Genomic DNA, 13,066 nt, shown 5'->3' with positions numbered 1-13,066 from the left:
TTGTCTTGCTGTTGCTTATGAATCAAGAATATACGCGGAGGCTTCACTTAAGAAGTCATCCGTATTTGGAGACTTTCCTATTGATTGTGTGGGGGATCACACGGACTAAAGAAGACGAAACAAAGGGGAGAATTGCCGAGCTTCCCTGCTTGCCTCGGTAGGAAACTGGCGAGCGCGGAGTTGGGCGTTTTCTCATCCATGCTCTCACTCTATCGGTAGTCTGGCTCTGACGATTACAGGCGTCTTGGACATCATCCAGCTCTTTCTACGGCTTGACACACGCGTGTCAAGCCGAAGAAAGATGCCGATTGCAAGGTCTTGCCAATCTGAAAGCTCTTTACTCGAGAAACGTGCGAAGTACGGGGTACAGCAGGTCGACGCTGGGATGTCTGAAATAGTCTTGGTTCTGTCTCTTTAAGAAGTAGAAATTGGAGTGGAGCGAATTTGTTGCTCTAGAAGTCACCTCCTCTGGTCAGACAACCACTTCTCAGAGGAACATTCAGTTCATGAGTAGCCGTCTGGTGTCCTCCGTCACAGTAGACTCGTGCAACCAAGTCCTAGAGTGATGTGTACAGCTAATGGAGGGTAAGAACGGTGCAACTGTTTCGGAGAGAAATCGCGTTAGAAGGCTCAGGCGTGTAACGCACCTGTCCGTGGTGTATGCAGTGCCTGTGCCCTGTGACCGAAGCCTCTTTGCTATGTCATAAACGTACTTCCTCTTGTGTAAATCTCGTATAGCAAGGGAAGCTGAAGAATACCAACTCTTCTGCCGGCTGCAATATCACTTAGTCGTACGGACACCAACCAACACACTAGCTGGGACTATGTCTAGTCATGGGGGCTGGGAAAGCCATGTCACAGCGGAAGAGGGACCACAGAAGACATTTAATCAGTGCACCGAGTATCTTTCGCACTCTCAGAACGTTGGCGGCCCAACCGTTTTCTCCCGAGCCTAGCCCGAAGTGACACTTCCACCGTTGCGAGCTGCTCGGAATCTGCCGGGAACGATACAGCACGTTCCCTGCATGCATCCGTGCGCTTTGAGGAGCGATGTCGACCCCGGTCCGAGACTGTTCTGTCTCCTCCGAGCTAAAATCGACACCCAGACCTTCGCAGAAACAGAGACTTCCTCCCTCACTCGTGCCTTGGCCAATGGAGCTTTAGTCGTGTCTGTAGGGAAGTCCGAACTTGCCAATGTACGACCCGTACCACGTGTCCTCCTACCAGTCCGGTGGTAAGTAGGAGCGTACGGTTCCATTAAAATGTCCCTCTTCACACCTTCACTTTTTTTTGTAATGACTTCGGCCGGAGTAGCCGCTGCTAGGTTTTCTCATTAGAGGAGTTGAAACTGTCACTCTCCCGGTCCAAGCGCGGCCAGGGAAAAACCAAGTGCGATCGACAGGCCAAGGACTTCGGTCCTGCATTCGTACTTCTTGTTTTACGGACATCCGTTTGCAGTCCTCAGGCGTGTAGACGGTTTCCGTCAAAAGCCAAGACACGCGGCAATTTCGCGTTGCCGGCCTCATCTAAGGAGCACGGGTAATACTGTGCAGAAAGAGTATCATTTGCCAGCTTCTCTTTCTGTCTCCAGTAATTCTCTGCGAATTCTAGGCTTGCTTACGCGAACGACTGGTAACTGAACAAAGCTGACGACCAAGTGAGGGCCAGGATGGGGTCCTCGAGGACGACGATGCACTTCTCTAACGGTGTGCCTTACAAATGCCGAGCTGAGTCTCGTGCCAGTTGGTTATACTTGATGTCTTGTCTTCTTTTGAGAGCGTGTGCGTTGCACGGCCTCTTCCGGTTCGTATTTTTCCTTTACCTGAGAGGGCCTGGAGATGCGCTCCTGTCAGTGTTGTCCGTCAAGGGAGAGGTGGCTGGCGTGCCGGTAGTCCAACCACCTGCGAATTCTCTACTGCACATTGCCACGGCGGAAGAACAATCAGCACCTTTAGAAGATGGGCTTGACCAGTCAGAAGACCCCTCAGACAGTGTCGTGACCGGCGGTGCACAAGAGGAAAGCGGGCGCCCTGGCCATAAAGATAGTCTCCCTGTGCCGCAACCCGGACTCGCAGACAAACGGCGACTCTCCGAGGGGGGAGGTGAGCGGAGGTGTACACTGACGATAAGCATTTGAATCGAGAAACTGCGTGGGGCATCAGCTTCTTGATTGTCTACCAGCATGGGCTGGATATCTTCACACGGAATCTCAATAAGAGACGGAAGTTCTGTTTTGTGTAGAAGACAACAGTCGTGTTCGGTGAATAGTAGCTGACAGATCCTGAAATTGACAGGCAGCCTAGTTTACTTTTCAGCAGCGGTACTTCTGTCAGTCGCATTGCACTTAGCCGACTCCTGGTGCAGAGGCTGTCTTGAAATGCGCACTCGTGATCCTGAGTGGACACCCAAGGAGGTTTCCTGTACTGTTGTCGACAAAGCCATCTTCAAGCGGACTAATTGAAGCGGGTACCTACCTGGGCTGCGCTCCGCTTCTTCCAGGCGGAGTTCCAACACGCGTGTGAGACAGTTGTGGAAAGAACGAAAACTGAGCGAGTAGGTAGACATACGTGGATCAGATAGTCACATAGATCGACTCTCCAACTTAGAACAGTCTACTCGACGAAAATCGGATCGAACCGGTTGGCCGACCGGCTCAGGGTCTGGGCAGTGGACCCGCCCGTCGCAACAAGAGCTACTCGTACATGTGTGAGTCATGGAAGAGAAATGTTTTTGGTTATCAAGGGCAGGACGTCAGGAGACATTACATCGTACAATGCTCATAGGGCACATGAGATATCCCCTGTGGTGTTGCTGTCTGGACAGGTTTCTTAAGGTGGTGGTACCGAGTTCATAATTTGCCACGGATTGATGAGGCAGAGTTTCCCGATGAGCTAATCGACAGCCAGCTTGATGAGGGTGACACACGGAGCTTGGCTTTCCTTTTGAACCCATCACCGGAGCTCGTTGACTTCTTGCAACTGAGTGATGATGATGCCAAGCATGGCTTGGTCGTAAAAGCGAAGAAACTCAGTGTTCTGAGTCCGGGCGATGCTTTGTACGAAGGCTACATTCACAACGTACTCACAACACGGATCGCTGGGGGTAATGATTTTTTCCTGCCGCAGTTCGGCACATATCGGAGCACTGGGAGCAACTGGCTACTACTCTTCTTGCCTTTCGTCCAAGGCAGCCTGCGCACATGCATGAGAGAAGCACCTCGAGGTTTCAATCTCAAGGCGGCTGCGGCGGAGATGCTCCTTGCAGTTCGGGATTTGCACGCAGCGGGGTATGTACATAGAGATTTGAAAATTAGTAACTTTCTACTAGGACATGACGGACATGTCTACCTTGCAGACATGGAGTCCGTCATTCCTATAAACTCAACTGGTGACTTCGTTGGCACGAGAGGGTATATTCCTCCGGAAATTGAAAGAGAACATGACAGTGCTTGGAGTTTCGGAGGAATGAGGTATAACGAGAAAACTGACGTTTACTCTCTAGGCAAAGCGCTGTACAAGATGTATGAGAAGCTGAGCCAGCGGAGGCCTCTAGAAAACAAAAGTGAACTATTAGCCTTAATCAGGAAAATGACGGAACCCGACCCTCACGACCGGATTTCGATCGCTGAGGCTCTTGAAGAGCCGTACTTCCGAGGAGTGGATTTCGAATTGATGAGAACGAAGAGTGGTCCTAGACCATTCCTGACCACAGAAGAAAGATACGACTTGAAGAAGGAACAGCAGACAAAAACGGACGGAGAAGTCAACTCTACACTGCCGGAAGCCAAAGTCCCACGAGAAGATCAAGCGACAGCTGAGAAAAAATGATGTTTCAGTAGTCGCACGAAGGACGGACAAGGGAACAGTGGGGGGCTTCGGTTAGATGCCTGATGTCTCGTCGGGTGTACCTTCGACGTGTCGAGTCACGCAGGATAGCTAGGTGCGTTGTGCTCCGCACCTGTGTGTGCAGCTCGGCGAGCTGTCTCGATGTTGCTGGACTCCGTGGACCTCGTCAAGTTTTTTGTTTGCGCACCAAAGGGAGACATGCTCGCTCTGAAGGTGATTTTGGACCACCCCGCCCTGGGGAACCTGGCTGGCGGGTCCGGGCGAACTCTTGTGTTTGTACGCAAGCAAACAGTCAAAGAACTCGCTTTTTTTTTTTTTTAAAGCTCAAGTAAGCTGTGTGAACAGGTGCCGTAGGACTCCACTCCCGACCTGGATTGTCCGGTCAGACGGAGAGCCGACTGGAGCCCTTCCGTAGGCACGGTCAAGCAAATTATTTAGGGCATACAGGCACTCAGGAGAGGTTTGCGGATGGCGTGACCGGTAGACACTTTGAGAACGGTTGCGGTCAAGCTGGAAGCCGAGCGACAACCTGCACCTTCCCTCCGTTTGATGCGCAGTCGCTGTCGGCGGCTCGACATCGCGCAATGCAGTTTCCTGCGTGTTGGTCAGAAGCGATCGGCTATGACTGACTGTTTTACTTGTGCTTCGCGGGAGTACCCGGGTCCAGATCCCACTGTCACTCCGTTTGTTCTGGCACGGTGACAACCACAAGAGTTTTTCCTTCAGACGGAGAGAAGCAGCGGGGTCCGGCTGGCAGGATAGGAGACGGGTGGTCCCCAAACTAGATTCACTAGTCCAACAAGAGATCATGGTCCGTCGAGGCTTGCGGTGAGCAAGTGGTGCAAGACCGCTGGGATCTATTTGCCTGGGCTATAGTCTAGGCAGTGTATGGTCGGGCTGCAGGAAGCTTATTTCTGCAGTAGAAGCGAGCGCAGAACACGGGCGCCCGCGGTCGGGGGGGGGGGACGGATCTTTTGCTCGTTGTTAATGATAGCACACCCGCGAGTGGTTTCAGTGACTTGTACTGTCAAGTTCCCGAGCCCATAGGGGACCTCATGACAGTAAATCGCTGGGAACACGAATCGGCCGTGTGCAGCTGGTTTTCTGACATGCGGAGGGGTAGTTGCGTTTTTACAGTGGCCTTCCGGGGACTCGCTCCGCGGCCCGGCTATCTGCTGCGGGACAAAGATAGTCGTCCCCCAGTCGTCCTCGAAACTTTCGATCGTCCGCGCGGTGCCTGTCTTAGTACTCTCCCTCTGCACACAGCTATGTTATCGCTCCTTGTCGGCGTGTTCGACAGGCTTCCCGTTATACAGTTGCCACTGACGCGTCAGCCTTTCCGACCGGAGAAGGGAGTTCCGCTGAGTCCCCTAGTTGTATAAAGAGCTCTCACACTTTAGCGAACCCAACTCCGAGCAAAGGCTGGATCCCAGGTCAAGAATGAACTTGGGGTTGTCAGTATGATTTGCCAAAGTTGAGGAGAAGGCGTATGTGTATACAATGTTCTCCCGGTCTGTGAAAGGCTCGTGGGGGAAAGGCGCGAAGACACTCTGCAACACTTTCGTCTGCGATGCCTACCTAGCAAACGCTTCCACACACGAAGTGTCGTCTTTCCCTGTCTGGTAGGGACCGATCACGTTTGCCGCACTCTTCATGTACACCGACTGTTAATCGGAAAGGCGAGAGAAAACTTGAAGAAACTAAGCTCTTCTGCCGCGCGCCCAAAAAAAAACCGAGAGACTGAGGGTGATATCCTGCGTGCCGAACGAAACACGCGCCTCCCCCGACTTCAGGAATAGACAGTCCATCAAGCCGGCACCCTTAGCCAGCCGAACAGTACTGTGTCTGAGAGCTTCTCAGCCACCAGCTCAAGATGAGTACCCAGCACCTACGAGCTTGCCGGTGAACTCCAAAGCTCCAAATTGACTGATGACAGTAAGGAGCAGTGAAAGAACTCCTCTAACCGCCGGAGGTGGGGTATACCTCGTCACCGCCGTTGTCCTCGCTTCCCTCCGGGGGCGTACGTGGCCTGACTTTCAAAAACACCTCCCCTGGCATGCTGTCGAGCAGGGGAGGTACTGCCTGTCAATCACAGAGGACGGCGCATCAGCGCAGGACTCGGAATATTCGATAACATTGAGGAACCTCCGTTGAGAACCAGAGATTTTGTCGGAAGTGCCGCCGAAATCTCGGGTTTTTCGCGGGGCTCCTCTGACCAGCTACACGGAATCCCTATGAAAGTAGACAGCTGCGTTATCAGTAGTCTTGCACTGAGGAGTCTCCGTAGTTTGGAATGAGCCGTTGTGTGAGTACGAGAGAGAGTAGCGGTACATTATTTAGGAATGGATCTATATGCCTACTACACTGCGGCTGATTTCTGAGTTCACGATTAGGCTGTCCGAGCGACACAAAAAGACCACGATGCTTCGCACTCCGACTTTTTGTCCGTTGTATTGTTAACCATTCAAACTGATGTCCCAAATCCTTTCCAATTACTAGAGCTCTCTTCTTTCCGCAGCGCTTACCTTCTGGACCTTGCCGTTGTGGACGATGTCGAAACCCGCTTTGACTCTCCTGATCAGTCGAGGTACGCGCGTGATCACCCACTTCAGCACTTCCTCCCTCAGTTCCTCCAGAGAAATACAGTCTCGCTTCTCACTGCTTTTTACAACAGTGATAGGCCCTACCACCATATCCTCTGTAGGCAGCGGCTCTTCTTCCTCTTCCTCGGAAGCGTCCTCGCTCCACGTACTAACCGCATCGTTGTTAGAACCATCTGGCGCTTTGATCTGCACAGAAGCTGAAGACGTTCGGCTCCTTCTGGAACTCTTTCGGCTCTCACGTCTACTCTCATCTTCGACCAGAGAGTTTGTGCTTCTCGAGAAACGTGCTCTTGATCTGGTAGAGCCTCGACTTCGTCTAGGTGAATTTGAGGACATCTCCGAGCTCGGTACTCCGCTGTCTGGACGCTTTGTCGAAGAACTTCTCCTGTTCGATTCTTTTCTTCCTTGTCCATGCTGCGACACTTCACTACTTCGATGCTTGCTGCGCCGGCGCTCATCGCCTTCAGGGTTCTCACTGTTCTCCACGGCGGGTGAGCGTGTGCTTCCCCGCTTGCTGCTTTTCCTCCTTTCATTACTGGTAGTGGCAGTGTCGGGTTGACGAGAAGTGTCCTGGTCGTTCTCTGTTTTGTCTTCTTTCTTTGTTCCGGTTACCGAGGTCCTCGACCGCGTGTCCCTCTTTTCATCTGGAGCTACGTCCAAGACAACGCTGTTCTTCTGCTTTTTTGTTAAGCTCTTGTTAAGGTGCTCCCCTGATTCCGCTTGGAGAGTTGAGGGACGAGGAGATTCTGAAGTCTTTGCTTCATTCGGAGCTGGATTTTCCTCGCTGTCGACTTCGCCCGCCTTCGCTTCATCCTCTTCCTCATCATCTATGGGAGGCGGTGTGTCGGGCTTTGGAGGAGGCGTCGGAGGGGGAGTCTCGGGAATATCTATAATAACAAGGTCGTAACAAGCCGAGCAGCCTGCGCTGACGAGGAGGGTGCTTTCAAGTATCCGCCCATGACCGAAAGCATCTTTTTTCCAAGCCAACCTCTGCACACTGGAAAGCTGTATCTTAGCACTCAACTGGAGTCGCAGTAGGGCCCACTCTGCTAAACACGCTTTTGAAACAGCACTCGCTACCGGAACCTCAGCATTCTGTCGGGCGTTCATTCTTTTATACACAAGACGTGTAAAAGTCTCTGTTCGTTGCCTCTCAGAGAGCGCACGACAGGCCCGACGAAGAAGGAAAAAAAAGCAGTGATGCGATTTTCATACCTTCAACTTTTAGAATGAAGTGCAAGCGGCCGCGACGAATGTTGCAAATTGCCCGCTGCTCAGCATGCTTGGCAAGTTGTTGTTCTTCACGTTCTCGAGCAAACGCATCCGCAGTGGAAATGGCGTCGCTCAGATCGTCCTGTATAATCTCTCTCACAATACCTTGCGCACTCTGGACACAAAAAAGACATTCAGAGCTCAAGTCGAAAAGGCTGATGGACGGAGAGTAACTTGGGCAGACATTCCAGTCTCAAACGCTTCACGCTATCTCGCCTACTAACGGCGAAGGAGGTAAACAGCCGGATTTCTACAGCCGCTGGATGTTTAGCTTACGGGTGTTGTGAGAAACAAAGGCTGTGTCTCCTGCGCGGGTTGTATATCTGTTCAAGGTGGACTGGTTCGGCACACATCATACGATGGCAGTAGAATTAGAGGTAGATCCTTTCGTCTATTTCTCTGTAGCGACTATGATTGCAATACCTCCGGGTACTAAGATGTTCAACTGGACTGGTGGTAGCAATGCATCACACCCGACCGGCCTTTGAAATGCGGAACGGCACTCAACCATCTCACACAGACTCGTGTAGTCGGACATCTCAAGCGGAAGAGGGGCGGGGCAGGGAGATGGTTAGACTACATTCCGACGGAAGAAGGCCACTACTCCCTGACAACTTGGACGACGATGTAAGGGACGCCTTTTTTCTCGAATCTGCTGGATCAGAGAAACACACGGAGTCTCTTGATTGCAAAACACCCTTCATTCAACAACTGGCCAGAAGCTAAGAGCGGGGTGAAGAGGACCAACCGATGAAGACGCCAGGACTTGGTTGACATGACTAAGAAGCTGCGGCATGGTCAGAGTCTGGACAACGACGGACTCATCTCCTACAAAGGCGCCTCCCTGCAGTGAAGGCAGCATGATAAGCATAGTTGGACCAGATCAGAAACATTCGAAGAAAAGTATGATGGGGGTTTGACGTAGAGACAAGTAAGCACCGAACGCTCAAGAAACAGGGTCCGCGTGATTGATTACAAGGTCATACTCTACAGATAAGATTTTTCGATAGGCCTCTCGTATGTGTTGGCAAGGCTACTACTGCTGAGAAAGACCGGGTAAGAAGAGTTTGAAAACGATCACAGTCTGAAAGTGCTGTTGGAGGGTATTCGGGGAGAATCGCGTTCGTGAGCATCCCGAAAGATAATGATGTCGATGTTCAATCAACAGCCGTTAGAGCACGCCGGAACTTGGCAAAAGAAAGAGGAGGATACTCTTGAAAACAGAAGTTCAAAACAAAAGTAGGAAAAGAGTCAAGAATCGCTACCTTCACCGACCACCTGATATCAATAGACAAGCAAAGAGCAACACTGGTCCACTCTCCTGTAGACTCGAGGAGCAAATCCTTCAAGTTGATTCTGGGGTCCTAGCTTCAAGTGTGCAGTATGCTATTTACACTTAGCTTGCTTAGTTCAGCAAAGTAGAATGCTGATCTTGCGTATCAGACATAAAGAAGGAAGGCGTCGACAGACATCTCTCAGCTAGGCCTGCTAAGCGAAGGTACGATGTAGTTCTTCCTCTGTTTTTTATCCTTTTGTCACATCTCTACTGGCACCCTGTCACATAGCCTGGAACCTACATGGCCTTCCTCTCCTAGATTGTCACCACTAGATGGACGCTGATATCTTTTCATACTACGCTATTGAAGGCCCTTGTGACTCTCTCACTGCTTGCTTGTCAGAGAGAGATAGGTACCCTCTCCTACTAACCTTCTTTCCCTTTCAGCCTTTTTTTTCCCATACACAACGAAACCAAACAAAACGTATAAGCAAAGGCCTTTCAAGCGACTCCTCTTACCGCTTCGATTTCATCAAGGACTCGAGAGACGATAGCATCAAAAGGCGTTGCTTCGGCGGCCTCGATCGCCGCAAGTTTTCTTACTAACCTTCTTTCCCTTTCAGCCCTTTTTTTCGACATACAACGAAGGCAAACAGGGAAGAAACAACAGAAAAGAACCAGGATTTGCGTGAGACAGCTCTCTTCCTTTCTCGCAGGAAAGGATTCTTGCTACATTGGAAACCCACTTGATTTTAGGTCTTCTTGTGAAAAGTATGTCAGTTGGCTCTACTGAATGCTTCGAGACTTTCTTGAACTACCAAGAACACTTGAGAAGGCTGGGGTACGAACGTCATCCGCCCTTGTGCCACTTGCTTAAAGACTCCTGGGACGTCTCTATCTTTGTTTCTCAGCGGATCCTGGGGAAGAAGCTTTATCCCAAGGAACTGCGAGATGACCGACAAACCGTTTTCCAGTAAAGATGTGCTTATTTTGCTGACGTGCTAATCTCATCGTATTCTTTGTTACTCGCCCTACAGTAGAATGCCTTTCATGAAACGGCGTGGAAGGACAACAGCGGAAGCGAATCCGAGGAGTAACCACTCTTCTTTTCTTTCCTGACTTCTCTTTCTTCTGTTTACGCTTTTCCCTCTTTCCTCCTCCACGTCTCCCTCTCTCTCGTCGCGTGCGTGCTTCTTCTTTTTCACGATGTCTCACCGTTTTTCGTGATATTCGATCATTTGCTGAGTGAATTGAGCCCGTAGACGTTCTTGATTCTCGGCATCCTTCTCTTCTTGAAGCCTCTTTTGCTGTCTTTCCATCCATTCATTACGATACTGGTTCATAGCTATGAGTTCTTCCTCATGATCTAACTCTGCGTGCGCTTCCTCTAATGTCTTCCAGATGATAACTTCTACAAGGGGAGCCACTTCGCGATCAAAATCAAAGAGCTCGGCCTCGTCTCCGAAAACTGAGAAGTATCGAATCTCACGCGTACACCGAAAACCTACTATCCATTCAACTCCTAGAAGTAGTTGGAGTCTCATGCAGATCGCAGCGAATAGAATATTCATTTCGTCCAGCAGATAGTCCTCCCTCTTTACGTTTCTTCACGAGACACTCCTCTCTCTTTACTACCTTTTCTTTTTACAATCGAGAGGCGGTCGGTTGTTCCTCTTTACTCCTCTCCATCCTTCTACTTCCCCCGTGAGGTCTATGTACAGTGACAGTTGGCTGCTCGGTCTGAAATTCTATCAACAAGCTTCTCGCAGACCAAAAGATAGACCCTATCACCTACTCCAGCACCCTAGGCGAGCATCCTTCTTAGTGAAGGTCGTTCATATCAGATCTTTAGAACATCCGACGATGTAGGCTTCACAAGGTGGGTGTATAGACACCCAACCTGCACACCTTAAGTTGAGGGGTGTCTCTTCCTTTAGAGGCATAAAAAAACTTTAGGCTGATTGTTTCTTCATATCAAAACATTCACTAGACTTCCTTGAACACAAGGATGGAATGCACGAAGAGATCAAAACTCAGAGCGAATAATTGGAGATATGTGTCTACTGACATATCGTTTACTTGCTATCGTGTCTATATGAAATGTACACAATGTATCCCCAACTTTCATGCTGGTAGCCGTCTACATGAAGAGAAATAGACATCTATGTATACCTTTCTCTTCAAGATTGGTAAGAAAAGAGAGGACGTGCGTTTCTATCTGGTTTGGACGGCCATTTAAACCTCTCGATATCTCTCTGCCACTGGCGGGCTTCTTAGTAGGGCCAGCAGAGAGATACCGCAGGATCATCCTCCCCAGAGCACCCTCCACATGGAGAGGGGAGAAAGACGTTCTCGACCGTGTGCCTCTGGCGTATCTCCACCCCTCAGATGTGCATGCTAGTGTGCATTTCTACACGCCGTGTGAAGTAAGAAATCAAAGGTCTTATCAAGAAGACATATCCAAGTAGATTCCTACGTACAGATGTACGATATATGCCTTGCTTAAAAAAGATCAAGTCATATACGCATAGGTATATACATACCATGCCTACATCTACTCTACATATATATGTGCTTCAAGATGTTAACAACTCTAGTGGACAGACACAAGAGGACCCAAATACATGAATCTCACACCAAAGAGAAGAAGAGATAGGGAAGATGAAATGCCTGCTACGATACAGACAGAGCAGTCTTCACTATATATATGTAGACTCGCTAATGTTGTATCTACCCATATATATGCACACACCTCCAGATAGGTGAACTCTTCTTTATACCTTTGACTGACATACACGTATACGAAAGGTGTATATACAGGAGGAACACTTACGTTGTGTGGTAGCATCAAGGCCTCGCTTTGGAGGGAGAAAAGGAACATCAGAAGGCAGAGGAATGAGCTCATCCGTCTGAGTGCGCGCCTGAAAACACCTTGGTTTATTCACTGCCTCTGTCTGGAACGAAAGGCAGGTCAAATCAAAACAACACTAACGAAGAGACACATGTAAATCCAAAGAAAACTTCCTTCTTCTCCTCCTATGGGTAGAAACAGGACTACAGCAGTTTCTACCCATACTATTGTAACTAAGTCACGCACATATACACATATATGTATATGTATACAGATGTATGCGTATATATACACAAACATATAGATCCCCTACATATATGTAAATGAGATACCATACACAGATGCACGATGGCAATACGAAGAACGAAAACGTCTTAGCGCGCTTTGAAAGGAAAGGAGGGAGTGTTTTAGACTGCAGGTTCTTCCGGTCAATAAAGAGAGAAAGGAGAGAAGAGACAATCACCCCCCAGTATGATGAGATATGTACAAATAGGAGACGAGATTGATGGAGACAATCAAAGGCTTGATGATCCTCTAGAAGAAAGAAACTTACCGGCGTCTCCTATTCACGGAGAGTAAATATACATACATCTATACATAGATGATGTGTCTCCGGGGATGCAACATCTATCTATCTATCTATCTCCGCTGACGCGTCTGGGATGGCGATTGCCACTATATGTACGTCTCCCGTTGACTTCGGTGTGTATTTCCCTGCTACTGAGATGAAAAATAGACAGATCTACCCATGTCCATCTTCCTATATCAAATCAGCACAGCCGCATGAGACGTCTCCACAACTGTTTTCTCCCTCCCTACAAGATAAGGAGACAGTTCCAGGGGTTTCCTTTCCGGCTGAGGCAGAGGTATATCAAAGAGAGATGAAGTTGACGTTTGTAATCGCGAGAGAGATTCTTTCCTATTCTTCTCCTTCTGCGTCTTCCCGATATTTTTCTTATCTCCGGCTTTCTTATTAAGAAGATCTGAAGAGGAATACCCTCTTCTTCTCATGAACTGTTCACTCTTCCAAGATTTCTTTTCTTTCCTCCTATCCATCCTTTCTTCTTCCTCCTCTTCCGTTGTTCTACTCATTCTCCCCCCATCTTCTCCTCCTCCTCCGGCAGATCCCTTTGACCATATCACACTTGAATCAGCAGACGCTGAAGTTGACGCTGAAGCCCAGGAGAAAGAAGTCGCCCCAAACATATCACTCTCACTT

General features: G+C 49.5%; 3 protein-coding genes across 3 annotated transcripts; 1 reads left to right on the top strand and 2 right to left on the bottom strand.

Annotated features, from left to right (window-relative positions):
* The first annotated feature begins 1,101 nt into the window (after nt 1-1,101).
* On the top strand, nt 1,102-4,789 carry CSUI_008294 (rhoptry kinase family protein rop35). The gene is made up of 2 exons (XM_068068428.1): nt 1,102-2,102; nt 2,824-4,789. Exons 1-2 carry the CDS (start codon nt 1,670-1,672, stop codon nt 3,825-3,827), a joined length of 1,437 nt encoding a protein of 478 aa, XP_067919593.1. The 5' UTR covers nt 1,102-1,669; the 3' UTR covers nt 3,828-4,789.
* A 1,015-nt stretch (nt 4,790-5,804) lies between these two features.
* Nucleotides 5,805-8,591, bottom strand: CSUI_008293 (uncharacterized protein; the record flags this gene model as incomplete). Its single annotated transcript, XM_068068427.1, has 4 exons — nt 5,805-5,927; nt 6,371-7,335; nt 7,664-7,835; nt 8,433-8,591. The coding sequence occupies 4 exons, from the start codon at nt 8,589-8,591 to the stop codon at nt 5,805-5,807; spliced, it is 1,419 nt and encodes a 472-aa protein (XP_067919592.1).
* CSUI_008292 (radial spoke protein 3) lies at nt 8,489-13,060 on the bottom strand (the record flags this gene model as incomplete). The annotated part of the gene is made up of 3 exons (XM_068068426.1): nt 10,212-13,060; nt 9,516-9,621; nt 8,489-8,564 (listed from the first exon to the last, which is right to left on the bottom strand). Coding segments are annotated over exons 1-3 (537 nt in total), but the record flags the coding sequence as incomplete, so codon positions are not given.
* Between the last annotated feature and the right edge of the window lie 6 nt (nt 13,061-13,066).

The sequence above is a fragment of the Cystoisospora suis genome, assembly GCF_002600585.1.
Source record: "Cystoisospora suis strain Wien I chromosome Unknown contig_4612, whole genome shotgun sequence".
In the NCBI taxonomy this organism is placed as follows: Eukaryota; Apicomplexa; class Conoidasida; order Eucoccidiorida; family Sarcocystidae; genus Cystoisospora; species Cystoisospora suis.
Note: the sequence above shows the minus strand (reverse complement) of the source record. Positions and strands in the feature narration are given on the sequence as shown.

Excerpts from the sequence above, each read along its gene's own strand:
- CSUI_008294 (XM_068068428.1), top strand. The coding sequence starts at position 1,670 with ATGGGGTCCTCGAGGACGACGATGCACTTCTCTAACGGTGTGCCTTAC. Across the intron at positions 2,103-2,823 it reads GCGACTCTCCGAGGGGGGAG|GTTTCTTAAGGTGGTGGTAC; the intron begins GTGAGCGGAGGT and ends CTGTCTGGACAG.